This window comes from Amborella trichopoda, chromosome 3 (genome assembly GCF_054954075.1).
Source record: "Amborella trichopoda isolate Santa Cruz 75 chromosome 3, AtrichopodaSantaCruz75HAP2 v2.0, whole genome shotgun sequence".
In the NCBI taxonomy this organism is placed as follows: Eukaryota; Viridiplantae; Streptophyta; class Magnoliopsida; order Amborellales; family Amborellaceae; genus Amborella; species Amborella trichopoda.
The window spans coordinates 15316333-15340294 of NC_142338.1; the positions used below are offsets into that span (position 1 = coordinate 15316333).

At 39.7% G+C, this 23962-nt stretch overlaps 1 protein-coding gene across 22 annotated transcripts in view; it reads right to left on the reverse strand.

Moving 5' to 3' along the window:
- The window catches only part of LOC18430839 (protein MICRORCHIDIA 6), a 90131-nt gene that overhangs the window by 50413 nt on the left and 15756 nt on the right, over nucleotides 1-23962 (reverse strand). For all 22 annotated transcript variants that reach the window (XM_088862193.1, XM_020665165.2, XM_088862203.1 and 19 more), the window contains one exon: nucleotides 8728-8806. In XM_088862193.1, the coding sequence (XP_088718319.1) occupies nucleotides 8728-8806 (79 nt within the window). The remainder of the gene's footprint in view (nucleotides 1-8727; nucleotides 8807-23962) is intronic.

Below are 23962 nucleotides of genomic sequence, written 5' to 3' on the forward strand. Positions count from 1 at the left end.
TGAGAAAAGAAAATTCAATGGAGTTTACCATGATAAATGCACACCATGGGCATAAGAAAAGAGGACCACCATCAAGATCACCATTACTAGAACTCTAAAATCTCTCTCTTCAATTTTCTCTCACAAAACCTTAGAAGAAGAAGGGGAGCAACAATTTTTCAAAATGGTTCAAGAGTTGAGATAGTTAGGGTTTGAGATCTCATATGTGCTTTTATAGCATGGGGGTAACTTTGGATTCAATCAACACCCTTGATGCACTAATCCAAAGGCACATGAGAGGCTAATGTACCTAGCCACCCATCTCCATCCACCCACTAGGATGAAGGGATGGGATTTCACACCATTATCACTCACCATAACCCTAAGTTATGCCACTTTACCATTTTGTTTTTGGCCTATGTTTTTGTTCCAATTGTATCCAATATGGCCTTACAAAAATACCCTTAGTTTTTTTAATAATGTATTAGAGTAGATAACAACAAAGGCTAAAGGGCAAAGAAGTAATTGACAAAGCTCACACATGCGTAGATATTCTACTTTATCAAAGCCAATCGCTTTGCAGATCTAAAATTTCAAACCAATCAATTTAAAGATAATGTCCCATTCACACATGTGTGTGAAGATATTTTTCAACTCAAATTTGAAAATACATTTTCTCTTTAACATCAAATAAATTAATTAATTAAACATCACACATGCCATGCATGACCCATGTGTGAGTTAATTAAGACATGTGATAAAAAATGGGGCCTTAATTTATAACATTATATAACAAAATATAACAATATATAACAAGACACCATAACACAACCCCTTATAAAACAAGCAACCAAATGCCAATCTAGTCCCCCACTTAAGGATTAGTGCCCATCTGGGCGGTGATCCTAAAGTGAGGTGTGGAGTGCCATGTGGCAGCCCTATGGTCACTCGGACGCCACATGGCACTACTAGGTCATGACTAAAGTGAAATTTGAGCCAAACGATATGGAAACTTTCATTTTTTTATCAAATAGAATTCCGTAAAATTCTCTAAAATTCACAATAAATATTTAAAGTATTTTTGAGAAATTATTAAGTTTTTCTCATCATTATAAAGTCAGACAAAATGTATAGTGAGATCTCAGGCTAATAACTATAGATATCGGAATACTCCATTGGGCTAGTCCCCAATGATGTTCCGTCGAGTCTCAAATCGACCCAATAGACATATGTTCCACAGTCTAAAGCAGGGACACATAATTGGTCATATCAAAACCGCTGAGCCAGAACTTCCGATCATTCGGCTCTCAATGGTTTACAGGTGTCCCTGTGGGACATGATCCAACTAAATTACAGGGGTCCTCTCAAAGCACATATGCACTGGCTCTTCGAAACTCGGATAATGCATTTGAAAGTGTGGCTTCCCATACGAAATGAAAATACACATGCCATGCAATGGTCTCGTGTCAGGATAAGGACTTATGTCCCATAAGTCTTGACCATTCCATACAGGGCGAATACTCAATAAGTACTCTGGTTCTATTTTTCTCATTTGGATTCTCTAAGCCTTGGCCGATTGCAACTAAACATGAGGCTAACCTATAAAATTCTGACACGCCTCCTTGAGAAATTGCTTTCTCAATACGTGAACACTTGATGCCTCATGCGTACTCGGGGTAAATAAATCTGGGCTCCATTTCGCAAGACGCTAAGATTTCAATCTCTCAATCACTCCCACTGAATGAAAGACTACTGGAATTTAAGCCTTGATAGGCCATATTTCCAACAGTTTAAGGCTTCATCCATGCACATTTTGACATAGTTTTCCATGGGTTACCCCCCTTGAATTTTGAAGTATTTTTTACTAATAATTTCTCTAAGTTTTTCAGGCTCATACCAACACTTAGATCATCTTCTTGACCTCTTAAATTGTTGATTTTAAAAGAAGAGACTCTACCGAATTTTTGTGACCCAAATTGTAAACTCAATACAACCGGTTGTGTTTAAAGATCCAGATCTCTCCCACGATTTTCCCACTTGTTTTGGATCTTTGAATCTCTGCAAATCCTTCCATATTTGAAATGTGTATTAGTCGATAATTAGCCCAACTTTGTGATATGCCATCACATGTCACCCATTGGCACATAGCTCAAACCCAAAGCTATAAACCGGGCACCCGAGAGCTCTGATTGGCTTCCCATGGTCATGATGCATTTTACACTTGAGCATTTGTATGTTAATGTAATAGAGATCATGTTGTGATGAGTTTTTAACAGTTCATTGGTGTATAATTTTGCCGTGTAAGTTTGAGTGGTGGTCAATTTTCAAGAGCACATTATTAATGCGTAGTTTGAAGATCTCCCTTTATGGCTTGTATTGTTCATGTATAAGGGACCTTAATTTAGTTGTATCCTCTCGTTTTTAGTGTATTTTGAAATGTATAGGTCACTGTAGTTGCAACGACCTTGCTGTAATTTCATTTTGGAAGTTGTAATTCAAGTATATTGAAGAAATTTTCAAGTTGTAGTAGGTTGTTCTTGTCTACTTTATAGTCAATTATAAGAGAATAGGTTTCTATACATCACAATGGGTGGCATTCAAAATCTATTGATCTAATAGTAGATATTCCTAATTTTTAAGGAAAGTCACAGCCCGGCGACTTTATAAATTGGTTAAATACAGTAGGTAAGGTCTTTGAATACAAGGATGTGTCAGAGAATAAAAAGGTAAAGATCATTGCGATTATATTAAAGAAAGGTGCTTCGGTATGGTGGGAACAGCTGAGAGCAAGGTGAAAGCGAATGGGAAAGCCTAAAATTAACACTTGCGAGAAGATGAAAAAGAAATTAAAGGAGCAGTCTTTATATCAAAAGATGCATGTGTTGCAAAAAGGTGATAGGTCGGTGGATACACATAGGAGTTTCACCTTTTGATTGCCCATAGTGAGGCGACGAAGCGGAAGGAGTCCATTGCCAAGTATGTGAATGGGCTACCCCAATCAATTCAAGATGTGGTAGTTTTGTAGCAGTATTGGACCCTTGATGAGGTCTATAACCTTTCAAACAGGCTTGAAACTCAGGAAAGACGACCCTCAAACAAAATGGAGTGCAGGTACAAGTGATGGGGGAAATAGGGCAGCAGCCGGTGGTGATGATTTTGGAAGAAAAGGCAGCATGAGTGGTGCTGATTCGACATCACACGCAACTGCAACAGCCAACAAGCAAGGTGCCCTGGACCAAAAAGGGGTTCTTTCAGGAGTACGGCGACCCGAAAGGGGTTCCGATATCAATAACAAGTGCTACAAGTGTTATGGAATTGGGCATGTCTCATCATAGTGCTCAAATCGCAAGTTTTTTAACCTTTCTGAGGAGTTTTATGATGAGGACAGCAAGCACTCTTTTGAAGGGGATCCCATCTACATTGCGCCAGTTGACGAAGACGACGCATAAGTGACTTATAGTGAGCATGGGGAGGCATTGGTGATCCAATGCAACATGATTACGCCTCAGGTCATGGAGGAAAATGACTGGCTGTGCAAAAACTCATTTCATACACGTTTTATTGCAGATAGAAAGTGTGTAATCCAATCATCAATGGAGGGAGTTGTGAAAACATAGTTTCTTAGGAGATGGTTGACAAGGTTAAGCTCAAGAACAAAAACCATCCAAAGCGTTATAAAATTGAATGGTTCAAGAAGGGCATTGAGGTAATTGTTTCTAAACGATGTCTTGTTTCTTTCTCCATTGCAAAAACATACAAAGATGAAATATGAGATGTAGTGCCTATGGATGCCTGCCATTTGTTGTTGAGAAGCCAATGACAGTATGACAGGCGTGCCACTCATGAGTCATGATGTTTTAAAACGCACTTAATCCTTTGTCAAAGATGGAGTTAAAGTGATTCTGGGACCCTCTAAGACGGAAAGTGCTTCAAAATTAGAAGAGGGCAGAACTAATCTCTTATCTTTGACAGAGTTCATGAAGGCTTTGGGTGAGTAGGATGTGTTGTATGTTGTGGTGCCAGTTGAAGAAAAGCCCATTAGTTCCATTCCTCCTAAGCTAGAGCCATGGATGAGGAAGCTCAATGATGTCATTACCGGATGATTTTCCAAAGAGATTACCTTCTATGTGAGACATCCAACATCACATCGACCTAATCCCTAGTTATAGCCTCCCAAATAAAGCAGCCTATAGAATGAGCCCTAAGGGGCATGAGTTACAGAGGTAAGTTTCAGAGTTGCTACATGAGGGGTTTATCAAGGAGAGTATGAGCCCATGAACAGAGCCAGCATTGCTGACACCCAAGAAAGATGGTTCTTGGCACATGTGTGTGGACAGCTGGGGAATTAATAAAACTACCATAAAATACCACTTTCCGATACCGTGCCTGGATAATATGTTAGACATACTGGTGGGGGGCATGATTTTCTCTAAAATAGACTCAAGAAGTGGTTACCATCAAATCAGAATTAGGATGGGTGATGAATGGAAGACAACGTTTAAGACACGAGGGATTGTATGAGTAGCTAGTTACGCCATTCGGTAATCAAACGCAGCTAACACCTTCATGAGGCTCATGAACGAAGTCTTTAAGCCATATGAAGGAAAGTATGACGTGGTATACTTTGATGATATCCTCACATACAGCACTAGTGAAAGGCAATATATGAACCGCCTAAGACTTGTGTTAGAGTTGTTACAAGGGGAGCAGCTGTATGCAAATTTGAAGAAATGTGAATTCATGACCAGTAGTTTAATTTTTTGGGCTTGGTGGTTTCTGTTAAGGGAATCAAGGTTGAAGAGAGACAGATGGCAGAGATACGAGAATGGCCAACCCCTACATCAGTCCATGATGTGTGTAGTTTCAATGGGCTGGCCACTTTTTATCGATGGTTCATTAGAGGATTCAACACCATCATAGCACCAATCACGGACCGTTCGAAGAAGGGTTCTTTCAGATGGACCGCAAAAGCAGAAAAGAGCTTTGAGAGGATTACGCAAACCATGACTGAGGCCCCCGTGCTAGCATTGCCAGACTTAGATAAGATATTTGAGCTAGAGTGCTATGCATTGCATGTTGTAATTGGAGCTATATTGTGCCAGGAGGGTAGACCAATCCCATATTTCAGCGAGAAGCTTAATAAGACACACTGACGGTACTCCACATATGACATAGAATTTTATGCAATCATTCAGGTTTTAAGACACTGGCGTCATTATCTTATTCGGCAGGAGTTTCTTTAATTTTCAGACCATTAGGCGCTGAAGTATATTAATGGGCAGCATAAGCTGAACTGCCAACATGCTAGGTGGGTGGCATATTTGCAGGAGTTTACCTCCGTGATTCATCACAAGTCTGGGAGTCAGAATCAAGTTGCAAATGCCTTGAGTCGAAGAGCATCACTTTTGACCACTATGGCAGCAATGGTGACAAGGTTTGAGAGTCTGTGTGACTTGTATGCTGATGATGACGATTTTGGAGAGATTTAGGTGCAGTGCCAAGGTGGAGTTGCAGGAGACTATGAGCTACAAGATGGGTTTCTCTTCAAAGGGAATCAATTATGCATTCTTGTTGGTTCTCTTAGAGAGGTCCTCATTTCAGAGCTACATGGTGGGAGTCATGGGGACACTTTGGATGAGACAAGACCATTGCATTGGTGGAGTCCAAGTACTAGCTGAGATGTGGCAAGGCATGTGGAGAGGTGCAGAGTATGTCAAGTCGCAAAGGGGCAGTGTCAGAACACAGGTTTACATTCCCCACTTCCCATTCACAATCTACCATGGGAAGATGTTAGCATGGAATTCGTGTTGGGTCTTCTATGGACTCAACGAGGTATAGACCTATATATTTGTGGTGGTTGACAGGTTCTCAAAGGTGGTGCACTTTATTGCTTGCAAGAAGACTCCAGACACAACTCAGGTGGCCAACTTATATTTTTGTGAGGCGGGGAGACTTCATGGGATTCCCAAAACGATTACATCGGATAAGGATACCAAATTTCTCAGCCACTTTTGGGGAACTTTATTGTGCAAGTTGGGTACCAAGCTACAGTTTAGCAGTGTTTATCATACACAGACCTATGGTCAAACTGAGGTGGTTAATCAAACCCTTAGTAACCTACTTCACAGCATAGTGGGTGACAAGAAAAGACAACGGGATTTGGCTTTGCCACAAGCCAAGTTTGCTTACAACAATTACGGCCAGAGGTCAACTGGGAAGAGCCCATTTGAGTCGTGTATGGGAAAAATCCTACCCATATGCTGGATTTGACTCCTCTACTAGCTAATGGGGAAGGACACTTAAATGCTGACAATATGATCAAACACATAAAGATGTCCATAACTAGCCACTACCAAGTACAAGGAAGCTGCAGAAAAACATAAGTGATTCGAAGAGTTTCAAGTTGGCGCTTTCGTGATGGTTTATCTATGCAAAGATAGACATCATGTGGGCAAATACAAGAAGCTAAATGATAGGATGATAGGACCATTTCAGGTGCTGAAGAAGATGGGGACTAATGCCTATGGGATCGACCTGCCAGCTGAGATTGAGACATCCAATGAGTTCAATGTTGCTGATCATTTCGAGTACCATGAACCTGAAGTAGCAATGGAAGAAGAGCTAAACTTGAGGTCGAATTCTTCCCAACCCTAGGAGAATGATGCACTTGGCAGTCCTTTGACTAGTCAAGAAAGTTCCCATGAGCCCTTTGATCCAATCAGTCTATCCTTTTATGACCCCTTTTATGATGATCCACATCCCAAGGTTGCAAGGAGATCTAGGAGAAGGCCAACTTTTTGAAGGAGTTTATTTTTAGTTTATTGTTGTTTTTGCAGTTTTCCATTAATTTCTAGTGTTTTAATTAAAGTTAGGGCAGTTTCGGAATCTTTTATGTTTTATTTTAAGTGAATGGACTTATGGGGTATTTTCACAATGTTTTAACTTAAGAGGGGGTAGTTTTGGTCTTCTTATTATCATAATGTAATTAGAGGACCAGGGGTGTTCGGGTTTCTAACACTTTTGGGGTCGTGAACACTAAAACAGATTGTGAGTAGTGTCAGAAAGCCCTATCGAGGGTTTTGGGGTCACTGTTTTATGCACGGAAAACCAAATCCACTCAAATCTGGCATGTTTTAATGGGTTACTGAACTGTTTTTTACCTCTGTTCTCTATTTTCCTGCATCAAGTATGAATTGACCATGGCATAGGTATGTAATAGTTTTTTCTATGTCGTGGAATAACGGATGAATTTTAGGCAACTTCCAATCTTTATAGCTTTTCTATTTCAAACTCATATATGTGTGATTTTGAAATAATACAGCAAATAACACACTGACAACTATGAGACAACATTTTTCTTTTTCCTTTTTTGTAAATATTCTGTAAGTTCAATTAGGGCGTTTGGCATCTAATCCAATCCCCCCAACATCATACTTTGGAGGCAAAACACCACCCCCACCAAGATACCTAGGCGGCTGCCTGGCCTCCAAGCAGCCAAGTCCACCTTTTTCAATTTCATGGCGAAGGTTCTCACACACGAAGAGACTAACGGTAATGCAAACTGCATCCAGAAGGCATAACTCTAGAAGGGCATTAAAAGTGATTAATGACATATCCATATGTTCTCTCGAGAAGCTATGCTGGCTATCCCCAGAAGTTTTCCAAGATTACTTTCATCCCGAGGCCTAAATGTCAGTCTTAAAATTCGTCAACAAATAATTTTCTTTTAGGTCTCTATAAAATTTTGAGTATCGACATGATATTCTATAATGGTGCTTAATGACTGTTATTCATTATAGAAATTAAAAAAAAAAAATTTAAAAAGCATTATAAAGCGCCACAGCTATAATAGAAATTTAAAGAAATGTCAACCTAAGATTTTATAGTCAAGATTAAATCAAAATTGAGGTTCATTTCAAAATCAAAAGAAGCCATGTAAAGCTTTGGTCAGGAGATGGTTTTTATCGTACAAATAATTTAATGAATTTCCAATTATAGGATTCATCATGTTGCTGTGGCATGCATGCATGAGGCTCTTACAGTTGCCCTGCAGAAGGTTCACCTAGGTCTCCCACTAAAAACTGCAGTGATGAGCAAGATCAGTGTTTTTTCCTTTTGCTTTCTCTGTTTTTTTTTTTTTTTTTTTTCTCTTTACAATCCATCTACTCTATCTGCTGTTCAGGGTTTACCCTACATCAGAAAGTTATGCCTGGACCTCCATAGATAGAGGTTGATGACCAATAGATGTGTGCACATACAATGTACATAGATGGTTATAGATAAATAGATAGATATGACCAGAATACTGGGACCTCGAGGAATTCATATCCAAACAATTTTGTTGTTTGTGAGCGCAAGTCATTGAGCCATATAGCAAGAGAAGCGGCCACAAGTGGAATGGAGAACAATACCCGCAAGAGTGGCCAAGATAGTTTATGATGGTTGGCCTTTAGCCTATGGCCAGCAGGAAGTGGTGAAGCCTACTGGAAGAGAAAAGGAGCAGTTTTAAGTGTTTCACAGGCCCCTTGGGAAATGTAGTCGGTTGCTGAGCATGCAATTGGTGCATGTTTCCCATTATATTGTGCTTATGGTTATTATTCATTGCCAATCCAAAAAACAAAAATTGGCAAAACATTGCAAGGAGAGGACAACAGTCCATATTTTCTTTATTTTGCCTCTAAGGATATTCTAGAGCCATAAGAAAGCATCAGTAAGAAAAACTAAAGAAGTCTAGAAAAGGAAACTCACCATAGGTACCACAATATCGTCTTGGCAGGTTTCTTTTAAGAAAGTGTATGAGAGTAGTCCAATGCTTTCAGTTTTAAACCTGATAATAAAAGGTCATTATTACACATAAAATACTATAATCCAAAAAACAAATTTCTCAAATACCAATATTTCCCAATTTCAAGTGTTTTGATTCGGAGAAAAACTTTTCCAAGATAAGAAAATGAAAAGAAAATAAATTTGACAATTCAGATATGTAAAAGATAAACAGAAAATTAGAAATGGACCCCTTGGCCTAGAGGTCAAAGTGGTGGCTCCACAACATGACGTCAAGGGTAGTTGTTGGGATCGGGAGAGGGAACGGTACTAAGATTGGGATCAGAAGTGGGGGATCCTGAAATGCTAGAAGAACCCTATAGTTGGGAGAGTCGTCCGCACATTGCACATGTTAGGGATCGAGATTCCAACCTTTTTGGAGACCTTGATCCCAACCTTTTGAGATCTTGATCCCAACTTTTTGGGGATCTTGCCATCAACCTTAAAGTATATGATAATCTAGGACTATATACATCCTTTAAAGTAGGGATCTCCTGATATATACTAAGCAAGCAATGCAACTATATTAAAAGTATAGTTGTATTTCTAGCAAGTTATAAATAAAGAAACCGCAAAATTGCATAAAACCCCCAATAATAGACTTTCTAGGCACTTTACCCCCACCCTAATTTTTCTTAGCATAATTTTCTCAAAAATCAAGTTTTATAGAAAATACCCCCCCAATACAAAAGGTTCAATTTTTTTGACAAAAATACCCTTCCCGTATATAACAAATCATTTTCGGATCCCAATAAAAAGAAACGCCGGACCGCGATTGTATATTGCCGAATCCATTGATTTTGCCAGACCAAAATTGTATAGTGCTGGGCTGCAAATTCCAAACATAGTTTTCAATTTTGCAGGACCGTAGTTCACAAATGCTAGACCACTCATTAATCCGAAAGCAAATGCCGGACCGCCTCTTCCAAACTTTGGACCGCCATGATGAAGAGCCGGACCGCCATGGTGAAGTGCGGACCGTTCCAAATCAGTGACTTAAGCAAAGGACCGCCTCTTCCAAAAGTTGGACAGCCATGGTGAAATGTCAGACCACCATGGTCAACGTGTGAGGTAAGGGAGGGGTATTTTAGTCTCATTTCTTTTTTTTTTAGTTGGGGGGGGATTTGCTAAGAAACATGGTTTTGGGGAAAAAATTGCTAGTTAGGTTGGGGGTAAATTGCTTGAAAGTCCATTTTTGGGGGTTTTATGCAATTTTCCCTAAAGAAAACCATCAGTTTGGTTGTTGCCTTGATCTTTAAAGTTGGGATTGAGATCCTTGATAGTAGGAATCGAGATCCCCAACAATGGGGGTCGATATTCCAAAAATTAAAAAAGAGATCCGTTCCTGGAGCGATAGAATCGAGATCCAAGAAGGGATCGTAACCTACCAAAGTAGGCGATTGCAGTAACTATGGTTCAACTACTACTGCGTTAATATGTCACAATATAAAAAAGCAAAAAACTCTCCTTTCATCTAAAGCATGTAGAAGACTTTCATTTCATTAGTTATCAAATGAATTATAGATATATTCTTAGAACAAAAGACTTAAGAGATTTATCTGATATTAGAATAGAGCATCATTGAAGAAAGAGGGCATCTCCTGTATAAGAAAATCACAACCTAACACGGAAATTAGTATAAGGCTTTCATAAACAATTAGGTAAATCAGGAAGACTTCAATACTTGAAAAAGAGCAGATAGCTCCGCAACAATTGAACATAAGCCCTGTGCACAATCCAGATTCAATGGGCTTCTCAAAGGTTTTAAGCATCAGAAACCCCAAAAGAGAAGGCACATTGAACTTCCATAAAAATATCTGGTAATTTTTGTAGCTCTAAAACTTCGAAAAAATTTCCACCTTCACAATAACGTCAAAAATCAATGTGGTTAATGCTGGATATCCAGGAAATCAAGAAAACAAAATAGAGAAGTGTAATAAAAGTTTCAATCCATGTATTTGATTGATTTGGTGCAGTAGTATCAAATAAAAGGCACCATCTAGTAAGAACTGAGGAACCTAAAGGAGTGAATCCTAGACCACTATCTTAGAAATAGAAACCACAAAGCTCTCCAAACGATAAGTAATGCCCATGACCAAACTCACTTTATAAAACATACTATAAGACACAGAAACTGAAAAACAGTCTAACTCACGAATCTCGAGTACTACTGCAACACATCCCAATGGAAATCTATAAAAGCAAGTACTCTCTAGAAGGTCATGGATTGCATTTTCAAACTTTATCTAGAAGGATTCCTCTCGAAAAAGAAAATTGACAACAAGAAGTCAGCACATGTATGTAAACAAAAGCAACAAGTCAGAGCACACAACCCTCACATAACAACGGTTTTGCTTGTTTCTCTTAGGAGATCATTTTATTGTCTAATCCTCCTTTTTGTTATATGTCATTTTGTGTCACTTTTGGCTGGTTGTTCTTTGTTTGGTGCTCATGGTTTCTTTCGTTTAATGGAGGGAATGGCTGGCAACTTTGGATGAGTGAAGCAATGAAATCAAAAAAGGAAGATGAAAAGGCATGAAGATGGGACAACTACTAAAAACGAAATACAAGAAAAGCTACCCTAGGAACTAATGGTATGATGTTGTGCCAGGAAAAGGAGAAAGGCACACCCAAAGTTTCAATCTGAGAGAAGGTCAAAGAATGATAATAATAAAAAATAAATAGATGACCACTTGGAGTCAACTGTTGAGCGAGTTGGCTGGAGCACCAAACAACCAAGAAATTATTATTTTGGGAGGTAGCTTCCCAATTAAAGCATACCATTGTTACCAAGTAGATGTGCAAATGTTGTATTGGCAAAGAAGCTCGCATATGACAGAGCCAAAGAAAATTTGTGAAGTTCTCATTCTGAATGAGCCATTCGTAAGAATAACGTGTTGATCCCACATGTAAACAATTGCACTAGGATCTGGAAAATAAGTACATAAATGCCCACGTACAAATAGCGTGTCACATGCCAGAACTACCCGTGAGCTACAAGGCGAAGTACATCATTCCCCTCCCCCTTCCCCCCCCCCCCCCCCCCCACTTTCCCAAAAAAAAAACTCAACTTGGCATAACCTTTCAACCCCTCCCGTGCTCACCTCTCATTCCTCCCAATCATATTGCTATCTCTATGATCTTGGTACACCAAGTCCCTTCTTCCACTCAGTCCTTTTGTCCAAACTCTTGCATTTGACAATAACTGCAGTCTCTTGTTCCCTGTTCCTGGTCACTCGTCCCTCACAAACCTTGACATCGGTTCTGCCTATGTTAAAAATTCCCATTTTACTCAGCCAAAAGCTGCTACAAGAAATATTTGGCCATCCAACGGTTTTCTCTTTTCAGAATAGGCTTTTCCCTTCCCTTGCATGCACCTCACCATGGGTCTTTGTTCAAAGCAGCTTCCTTTCACCCAAAGTCCCCAAAAGGAGCCCTATGAACTGTTCGGTCATATGGCCTTTCAAGGCCTTGTCACCATGTAACTCATACCCTTTTACGGTTGTGTTGGCTCTAGAGCAAGCTCGAGCCCCTAAAGGGAACGTTTGGGTGGCCAACTAACCCACTGTGACTCACCAAGCACAGCAGACTTGGACCTAGAAGAGGTGTCTCCGAGTCACAGAAACCCTTGACCACTGGTTTTGAGTAGTAGCCCATTTACTGTGAGGGTTTAAGTGTAAACGCTCAATAGAGGTCAGTGGGTGCCCCTGGTCGGTGCCAAGACAACGTCTTCCCCTGTGGAAGAGGTGACCTGTTAGGGCAAGGGCCAAATCCTCGACAACAACCTCATCCACGGCATGTCCATATGACAACTATATTTTATGGGAAGCGCGTTCCCGGTAGAGCACCCAATGAAGGATGTGCAACGCGTGCAAAATGAGAAACTCCCACATCCTTGGGTGGTGCTAAGTGTACTTGTCCTTGGGACGCACCTATAATCCTCTAAACTTTGGAACTCCACCGTCTATTTGTTGGCTTTGATAGGCCACTCATGAGCCCTAGCTAGGGATTGAGAGTCATGGGTCCCGTTGGTCAATTTGAGAAAATGGTACAGTGTTTCAGGGTAACCCATTGGAGTGCCCTAGATCGGTGATTGCAAACCTAAGTTCCCTTGATGATTTTTTCTGAAAACCCAAACCAGCTTGGTTTCATTAATCATATTAAATAGTGATTTTAAAAGATTTTGGGGATTTTTCAAAAAAAAATCTAGATGAGAAAATAGTGAAATGCAACAAATCTAGAATACAAAATGAGGAACCAAACATGTGGAAACAATAGAAAATTTGAGGTCTGAATGGCGAATGGACCACACATGAACCCTTACCACACATTAACCCCATGGTGGGCCATGAAGTTATGAAGTAGGGGTGACATGAGCACCAAGGACCCCCTTGGTGTACTTGTATTTATTGTTGATAACTCATGTGGTATTCTGAGTTTAAGGCACATATCACGGGAGATCAAGGGCAAGCTTTGTCTTTCCCCAAAGGTGAAAAGGCATATTTGTCTTTGGATCAAGGCTAGACTCATGTCATAAGATGGCCCATCCATGTGTAAAGTAACCTAGGCTACATTTCAACCTTCGATAGTAACACGTGATTTAGTTAAAGTGAGAGAAAAATCTTTAACAATATTCCATTTGTGTCCTCTTGTGAAAGGAGAGATCGGCTCCCTTGTGTGGCATGCCACTCTCTTTCTCTCTCAACCTTCTCCAATTAATAAATGTGTATAAATTAAAAATGAAGATTTTCTTATGGGTTCATGTGATATTACAAATATAAGGTATGTATAGCTTTAAATCAAGGGGAAGTAGGGTTTGGAAAGCAAGGGGTTAAGGTGTCAATCTCAACCCTTGATTGATGATAGTTCCTCAAGAGTTGAAAGGCTTGGATGAAGCTTCTCTTCACCCTATAAATTTCCTGGATATTGCTATAAGTAAAGAAGAAACTTCTTTGCCCAAATTAAACCCTGACTCTCACATACAAAAAGGGGTCATGAGAGGCTCATTTCTCACCCATCTCAAAGTACCTCATGCTGCTGAACGTTTACACCAAAGAACACTTAGCCTCAACACCCCTCTTGGTGTTCATCTTCTTTCTTGAATCAAGCCGACAAACATTAGAGATCAGCCCATGTTCTTTGGACTACAGCCTTGTATACACCACACCTTGTACCACCTTGTAGCCCTTTCCTCAATGGACCTCCCCATCCTCACTGAAGCTCCAAGACACTTCTACTTGACCTATTGGCATAGCGATTTAGCCCAATTTCTGTTACTGCATCAGTCATTAAATGTTGTTTGGTGTCAGTCATTAAATGCTGTTTGGTGTGGACGTTGAAGCCCCCATTTGATTGGTCATTGTCTTGGCCAATGTTGAATCCGTGACCACCATTTGAGCACATATTTTGGCATGCCACCTCTACTGATTTTGCATTAGCCAATCCACAAAAAATCAGTCCCCTTCTTCATCATTTTAAGGGAGTTAAAGTGCTTCTTCAGGCTTCCCACTTCTGGAGCTCGATGTGCCTCAGATTCAAGCACTATCGGAGGGGGAAATCCGGCATGGGCTGTATCTAGTCACTTGTGGTAATCTTGGGCACTCTACCTTGCATTTACGGCTTCCCATGGTCCATTAGCTCTTGTGACTTCAGTTAGTTGTGTATTATGAGTATGTAATGTTAAGATTGCCATGAAAGTGTTTGTCTTGATGTGTATATAAGTTTTTGTGCATTTGTCCTTGTATACTTGGTGCTGAAATTTTACATAAGTGTGAAACATCTCGTATAAAGCAATTGCCTTTGAATGGAAAATTAAGTGGTGGCTGCAATTTGTATTGGACATGCATGGGTGTCTATGAGCTTGTTGTGTAATTATTTTAAATTGTGCACTTTTGAAGCCCCATTGCATAGAGTTTTCATGAGCCAACTCTCTGATGACTCTAGCATATACCGATTCATGTTCCCCGTGAGTTCCTGTCCCAAGAACTCTCCCATACTACTGATTCCTCTTTATTGGACCACTGCTATTCGTCCTCCTATGAATCAGCTGATTCAGAGGAGATCGAAAGCCTTGATCAGTGGAGGGTAATATTTGAACAAATTTTCAGGGTCATGGCCTTTGTCTATGGCAACCCTACTACCGCTATCAATGGCACTCTCAATATCAAAGCAAAAGGGAAAGGTTTTAAAGAGCTTAAAAACCTTTCCTGTAGTGTTAATCATGAGAACTTGGAGGCACCACTGTCTAGACCTTAATCTTGGTCACTTCTTCCTCGGAATTACAGCCATGTGAACACTCCCAGAGGTGCCTACAATCCCCTTATCCTCACTCAAAATGAATGTTTTGCTCAAAAACAAGATTTTGCTCTAAAACATCTGGGCCCTGTGCCATCCAATGGAGAAAGGAGCAATGTTGGAGAGTTCTCACAAGTTCTCTCCAAGATCCTTATGATCCTAGAAACTAGGCTCGGCCCCCGTAACCTTAGCTTAGTCTGACAAATTTGGGGCAGAAGCAAGGTTCAAAATTTTGGCTGTCCAGTCGCCTGATAGAAAGAAAAACGCATAATATAGGCCTAGGCTAGCGGCTTTGGTGCACATGTTCCTTGGCAGGTATCTAGTGTCATCCGATAAAAAAACAAAAAAAAAAGGAAAAGCCAAAAAAAAAAAATAGCACCCCCTTAAAAATTTAAAAAAATTAATGAAAGCCTATAAAAATTGTTTTAGGCCCTTCTTTCTCTCACTCATCAGTCCATGTGCTATCTCATACATATAAGATGAAGAAGAAAAGGAAGATGCCTCCAAGTGTTTGACGTGAGGCCACCTCACAAACACACACATGGACCCAGATGCTCTCTCTAAATATAAGAAAAAAGAAAAAGTTGACCTCCAAGTGATCGATGCAAGGCCGCTGTCTCTAAGGGACTATTTTCTCTCTCTACATAGAAGAAAAAGAAAAACATGTCCTCAAGTGTGAGGACATGTTCGATGCGAGGCCTCTTTCTCACACGCACACGGACCCATATGCTCTCTCATCTATCTAGGCAGTCAAGATCCCTGGCCGCATCCAACTTTTTGCACCGTGGGAGAAGACCATGCCAATAGGAAAAAAGTTCTTGTTAAATGGGCTCCAAGAGGGATTGGGGTCTCATGGGACCCTTTTTGCTCTTAAAATCATCGGTTGCTATTCGTAGATTCTTGATTTGAGTGTTTACTCTAAGCATGCAACTATTAGGTCGGGAAGTCTACAGCGGTTTATGGAGCTAATCATCCCCACTATAGGGAAGGATCCTGAGCTAAGTTACAGGAGGCAGAATTCCAGTCTCTGAGTGCCTTGTGCCTTTAGGGGTTCATTAACATCATTAAGTGGGCATTCGAAAAGAGCAAAAATAGTAGAATAATTAGCCAACATGTCGGCCTTCTCAGTTTTTGTGTTCAGGAATAATCATATTGATCTACAACTTAGTGGCTTCTCCTTCATCTGTTCAGATCATGTAGATGGACCGACCCTCATTAAACCGGATCAGTTCCTAATTTACCCTTACTAGAAAGAGAAGTTCACAGGTGTCCACTCTAGATCCCTCCCACAAACAGATATGGATCATACACTTGTGTGCAGATACATACCCAGTCAATGGTAAAGACCATTTTAGCTTTGATAATGTGGGCCAAGGACAAGGACTTTCACAGCCTTATACACCTCAGCGGTGGTCATCCTTCAATGTTATTAAGCAAGGTTCAATCTTTGAAAAAACGTAGTGATTTCTTAAGGCTAAACTAAGGCCCTGGAATCTCCAACACTTCAGTGGAATACTAGCAAGTGCTCTTTGGTGACATCGGTGAGTAGGATTTCATGGAGGAGACCTCTAAGAGTGAGGTGAGCTGAGGCAAAGGGTGATCCCAATTAAATCTCAAATAACAGAAAATTTTGAGAAATTTATCAAAATACACATAGAGATCAACTATTTAACATTTGAATTGGAATACTTGAAAAATCGTAACTTATTAAATTGTAAAAATGTTAGCTGTATTTTGATATTTCCCAGAAATTTATTAGCACCAGAGGTCCTGGATCAAGTGGCTTAGGGAAGGAGAATATAATATAACTTTTTTCCACAAGATTGTTTGAAAAGATCTAACATTGTGCTACAGATTAATATAATATACTTTGAAAAGTGACTCCTAGAAATCTGAATCCAAGGAACCAACAGGCCCTAAGGGAATGGGATCAAGTTCCCCCATATGGGAGAAAGCTTCACCCAAGGTCCAACTCTGGGAGTGTGCGATTGCGAAACAACTTAGCCCCAAACATCCTAGCATTGTTCTTTGAATTCTACAATAGGGGTATCATCACATTCATTGCCCAAGTTCAGAAGACCAAGGGGGCATAAGAGCTCAAACATTTCTCGCCTATTATTCTACTTAGCTCCTAAAAGATCATGCCTAAAGCGTTAACCTCCTGCCTGAGACAGGTCCTTAGTTTTGCGGTTTCCCCAACTTTGTGATCTTTGTGAAGGATCAATAGATTTTGGATGGGGCTTTCATAGTGTACGTACCAGTGGATCAATGCTAGAAACTAGGGTCTAGTGTTCAAGTTGGATTGGGACAAGGCCTCTAAGCACGTAGAGTGGATTATATTGGACCAGGTACTAAATCATATGAGTTTTCGTAGGAAATAGAAAATTTGGATATTAGGTTGCATTGAGACTCCATTATTTTCCAAATCTCATTAATGGTTGCCCAAAAGGCTTCTTTTCCTTGTTGCAAGATCTTTGCCAAGGCGACCCATTTCCCCTGGCCTCTTCTCCATAATTGGAGAGATGCTCATCCAATCAATCTCTAACCTATATAGAAAAAACTTTGTTCATGGTTACTCGTCATAAAGTAGAGGCCCCCATATATCCCACCTGCAATATGTGGATAACACCAAGGAGGCTTAGCAAAGAGACTCTTATTGATTGTTTCTCCAGTGTTCAAGCTACTCACAAGCCTGAAGATTAACTTGACCAGGTCCAAATTGATACAGGTTTGCTTGAACCGCAATCCGAGCTTTCATTGGCCAAGAGGCTAGGCAGTAGGACCGAGCTATAGCCTACTAAGTGCCTCAGCCTCACTCTTTTACTCGGCAAACCTATAAAGCATAGTGGGACAAGGTGGTAGGGAAGGTTCATGGGAGTTTTGTGAAATGGAAAACCAGATTTTTGTCCTTCAAGGGCAAGATCCCCCCATAAAAGCCACCTTATCCAACATACTAGTGTATCACATGTCCTTGCATGTCTCTCTTTGAAATGGCAAAGCCACTTGAGGACCTAAGCGAGACTTCCTTTGATCAGGTTTGGGGGAAGCTCACACAAAATCAACTAGGCTAGATGGGATCGTGAATGCAAGCCTAAGAAGGACGGTAGCTCAAGGGATAAGGAAGCTGTTAGGAAGCTGAAGGACTACAACATTGCTCTTCTTTGTGTGTTGTGGTGGAGGTTTTCCATTTAAACAATCACATGTGTCAAGAGGTATTTCAGGGCGAGTATGAACTAGAGGAGTAGGATTAGTTTCCAAAGGCTCCAGCAAATACTTGTTTCTTAGGGGTCGTTTGGTACCTGGAAACATATTGTCTGAGAAATATATTACTAGCGTAATACATTACTGGCATAATACATTACCTGCAAATGGATTGTTAGTGTTTGGGTAGTATCTAGATGCAACTTGGGAAACACATTGCTACTGTTTGGCTATTGTTGGAAGAAATCTGAGAAATGCATTACCGACATCAGGGCAAGGAAATACTGTGTTTATTTTATCTATAGTAATGTGGTTTTTTTTTTTTAATAACATTTTTTTGTTTTAGGATAAAAAATCAATTAAAACTACTTTGTTTTCTAATATGTAAAGGTAATATCCACATGGGTTAACTTTATCCGGCAACAGTTACTCAACAAGTTTGAATTTGCGCCATAAAAACATTAAAAGGAAAACCCACAATAACTCAATAAAATTCTTGCCCTATTATTACTACACTTTACTCAAGAATCACATTAAAAAAAAAAAAAAAGGAATCAGCCAATAAAAATCCTAATCCCGATCGAACTCAAAAAACACCATATTACTACACTACATAAATTATCCCAAAAAAAAGAGAGCACAGACTATACCAAAATCAATTGCTATAGCGATGAGACGACGAGTGCCCAGTAACGTGGGCTTGTAAGTCAAGATTAATTATACCATCCCTTTGTAGCACACATGGATGGGAACTTCCTATGTGCGTGGGCTGCTAGGAGACAGTGGAGTAGCTAGAGAGAGAATTTTTTCAAACTATCAGATTTTTTAACATCCTTTTAGAAGAGAGCTTAAGATAAGTTGATTCACCCTGAAATTATTAGGTTTTCTCCCAGAATTTCTATCTTGTCAGTCTTTGAAATGGTTATTTGATGATCACTGAATCACTACCATTCTATATTATGATAAACCTGTCATGGTATCTGTCAACAAAATTCCCAGTAAGAAACTCGATATTAAAGTACTGTTCCTTTGGAGAGTAAGCTCTTCTGGATTTTAAGAACCAGGAGAACGATCTTTATATAGAAATATTGATGGTTGTACTTGCTTCATTCTAAAGTTTCTTGAGCATTGGATCTTCTTCCTCTCACTATGCACACAGAGTTATGATCATTGCCAATCAGTTATGACAAAAGGGATTGTCCCCTATCTCGTCAATATTTCTGTTAATAGGAACTAAGGGAAAAAGAGAGCCAGGAAACTATTAAATCATTTGAGGGATCTTGGAGAGAGAGACAGTTTTACAGAGACAGAGAAATGGAGTATGAGACCATGAATGGATTAAGGCCAAGGTTTTAAAATGCGGGATGCGGTGGGGGGCCGATGCGGCGATGCGGCCCTGATGCCGGTGCATCGCAATGATAAGGTCAATAAATGCAAAAAAATTCTAAAAAATCTAAAAAAAAAAGTTAATGCATAAAAAAAAATATGAAGGTGATATGTGATAGTAGGTATTTTAGTTTAATGATTAACTTCAAAACTATTAGCTGTCGGAGATTCTGTATCCAGTTATCCACTATCGCCTGATAGAAACTAGAAACCAGCTTCATAAAGCATTCAACAATCAACAACCATAAGCACAAATATGTACCATAAGCACAACCATCAACAACCATAAGTACAACCATAGCACAAAATAGTGATATTACAAAATACAAACCAAAAGTCAAGCTCAAGAAGAGTTAATAGTTAATAACTTAATACAATTATCCATTTTGAGAATCAATTTTGAAATTTGAACTTCATTTTTTCAAATATCAATCAGACAAGTCATCTTGAGAGTCGTCATGCGCATCATCAATATCATCCTCGACGGCCTCCATGTATTCTTCTTCATCGGTCTCTGCTGAGTCAGCTTCCTCCTCGACCTCTAAAGCTAATATGTGAGTGCGACTAAACCTAGCCACTCCTTTACTCCTTTGTGCTCTAGTGTTAGGTCGATCTTCTTCATTAACCCCTGTTGCTAGCTCGACATCAAGCCATGTAAGATCCTCACCCTCAAACACACGCTCTTGTCTTGGATCCACAGTCCACTCACTTATGGAATCACCATCAGCTTCATATAATTGAAAAGGGTTGAGCTTCATGCGATTTTCATACCTCTCCCTAAGCCGCTCGTTATATTGCACATAAACCAAATCATTCTAGTTTTTCTGCTCCAACCTATTTCTTTTTTTGTATGGAGCTGTGGTAGAAATTTGAAATCAGATAAATTAGATTTCAGATTAGAAGATTGAAATTCAAGAAATAAGGATTAAGGAGTAAAGAACTTACATGCTCAAATGCACTCCAATTGCGCTCACAACCAGATGAGCTACATGTGAGATTCAACACTCAAATAGCGAGACGTTGTAGAATTGGTCTCTCGCTTCCATATAATGCCCACCATACAGCTGAATAATATTTTATAATTTAGAATATAGTTAAAAACTAAGGGTATAAAATAAACAATGGAACTATACATAAAGTAACAGACAAGTAATATTATTTTTGGGCTATTGGCCTATACCTGGATCTGTAGTGTCCCTATTTCGAGTGGTAATATCTCTCCCAAAGTTTTCAAAGGCTAACTTGAACTTAATCAATTTATGGCTCTGGATCTCATCATGGATATCTTTGTTTGGCACCAACCTCTCCAGCACATCTAAGAACCCACCATTTATTACACGATCTGACTCAATGGATGGATGCTTGTAGTGAAGAGATGGATTTAAAAAATAACCGGCTGAATGGAAGTTCCCTTGAAGCTGGGTATCCCATCTCCTATCAATAATTTCAAGCATAGCCTTGCGCATATTTTCATCATCCTTTAAAACATTTTTTATTTCAGTTCTTGCCCCAATCATTGCCTCATGTATGTAGCCCATGGCGGGCTTCGCATCACCATCAACCAGTCAAAGCACTCTCACCAAAGGGCGAGCCACATCCAATAATTATTTGACTCCAAAAAAATGTATTCAAAATAATTTTTTCAGCCTACCTCCCATCCTTATGCTTTGACCATTTGCTTTGACCATTTGCTTTGACTCCATTGCCCTGAAGCAAACATGGTCCTCAAGGCACTTTTTTGCTTGGCTAAGCTTCGAAGAGTGAGAAATGACATGGCAAATCTAGTGATACCCGCTCTCACTAATTCTCTCTTCTTTGTAAAAGACCTCATCATGCTTAGGACTATGGTGTGATTGTAAATAAATTCAACAACAAACATAGCTCTTGAAATCACCCCACTAAATAAAGATGTTGTACCCATTTCTTTAAGCATAAGATTAACACAGTGAGCTGCACAAGGTGTTCAAAACATATGCTTCCTTTTCAAAGTCAAGAAATGCCCAGCTGCAGCATAGTTGGCACGATAATTTGTACCACATTTTGCTCCCCAACAAAATCAACAATCTCATCCATCAAGCCAGATAAGTATATACCATCATGTGACTTGTCTGATGCATCAATAGACTTAACAAAAAAAGTACCTGTTGGGCAGTTAACCAAAAAATTAATGAATGCCCATGATTTCCCATCGGACCAACCATCACACATAATAGTGGCCCCATATTTCTCCCACCTTTCTCTCTGAGAAATCAAAATTTTATTCACATCAAATACAACATCCTTCAACAAGGGCTCCCTAACCTCATGTAGTGAAGGAGGAATAAGTCCTGGGCCATATTGCCCAATTGCCTGGACCATACATGCAAAACTATCCAGAGTTATAGTATTAAAAGGAATGTCGTCAATGTAAATCCACTTTGCAATCCACTTATATGCCGACTTCCTTTGTTCTTTTTTATATTTATTGTCAATTGTGGTTTGTTTTGTTTTTTTCTTTCTCTCCTGAACCACAATTTCGGGGCTAGGGGTAAAAAATTAATCCATTGGCCCCTTAGAGAGAGGTGTTCTTCTCTCAGCACTACCGCCAATATTTATAACCCTCTCTCTTGAGGTTGTTGCCTCATAGCAACCTCAGACATATCATCATCATCATCATCATCATCATCAACATCATCAAATAATTGCATATCATCAAGTAATTCCTTTCTTTTCTTTTCTTTTCTTTTTTCTCTTTATCTTTTTTCAATCTACCCAAATATTCTCTAATCTCCTTTTTTATATCATCTGTAGCTTGTGGGCATGCTCTTACATTCTCAAAAATTCCGGCTAAATGCTCTTTTGTCGAAAAATACCACCCATATAAGTATTTCCACAGAGCAAGCATATCACACAATTTCTATCTTTTGGATTTTTTAGTTTAACATATTTCCAAGCCAGATCCTTGTTACTAGATGATTGGGAAGAAGACATTGCCCCAAAAATAAGTATAACAGTATTATTGTACAAGAAGGAATAAAAAGTTACCGACTCTGTGAAGTAGTGCTCGATTTCTTCATGGCCTCTGAAATCCCCAATTTCTTATCACAAATTCACCTTAACATCCCCAAATCAACAATAAAAGGCATCAAATGAACATCCAAGTATCAAACAACCGCCAAATCAAAGATTTGGATGAAAAAAAAAGTTTCGCCAAATTTTTTTTTTCCTTTGATTTGATGCAAACAAAGCTACAAAAGTGGCTGGAAATCTTCGATTAGGGGGTATAGTACGCCCCCAAACAGTTTCCCTAAACATTGGAAAAAAAAAAAAAACATTTTGCCCCTCCTCGAGGGGCAAAATCGAAAAAAAAATTCGTGGAAACATATGCGGGCGAGATGCGGTTTGATGCGGCCATGATGCGACCTGATGCGGAGCATATGTGGCCGCATCTGTCAAAAGCGCATATGCGCTTGAACGGGATGCGGATGCGAGCGCATCCCGCATGATGCGGCCGCATTTTAAAACACTGATTAAAGCTCGAAAAAAGGATCTAATTTGAAGATCTGGAAATCCTGCTAAAAAACCACCGGAAAATGAAAATCTAAGTGGTTCGAGTCAAAAAACTTGGGTGTCAAGCCAAAATAGGCAACCACAAAGGTGCCAAGTTGAGGGATGTAAGGCTAATCTTACCGGTGCGATGCCATATTACTGCAGGCACAAGGAAGTCTTTTGAGCGAGAGCAAGAGAGAGAGAGAGAGGGGTGGAAGATAGCGATGAAGCGGATCTCAATTATATAAAGCATACTTAATATTTTCTAGCGGGTCCGTTGGGTTCATATTACCCATATTTTTTCGTAATACATTTTTTAGCTATTGGGGTGGGTAATAGATTTCAAGGTTTTTAAGGAAATTTTAGGTAATGTATTTCAATTTCTGCCCACTATGTGCGTACCCAAACACTGGAAATTGTATATCTCCTCCTAATCTATTTCCCCGTAATAGAAATACAGGTATCCAAACAGTCCCTTAGGGACCTAGAAGGGTATCACCTGGATCCAAGAGGATTCCCTCTAGGACTCAATTCATGGCAAAAATAGGGGAGAGGATCAGACTACAGCAGGATATGTGGGTGGAGGGAAGTTTATTAGCCCCATTTCGCAACCTTTTGTCGCTGGCTAATAAACAGAATGAAGTGATATAGAGAATAGGGTGGTCTTTTACGAAACACTGAACTTGGAAATGGAATTGAAAACTTTACAACCATTACATGCACAAATACACTTTGCTCACTGTGACACCCT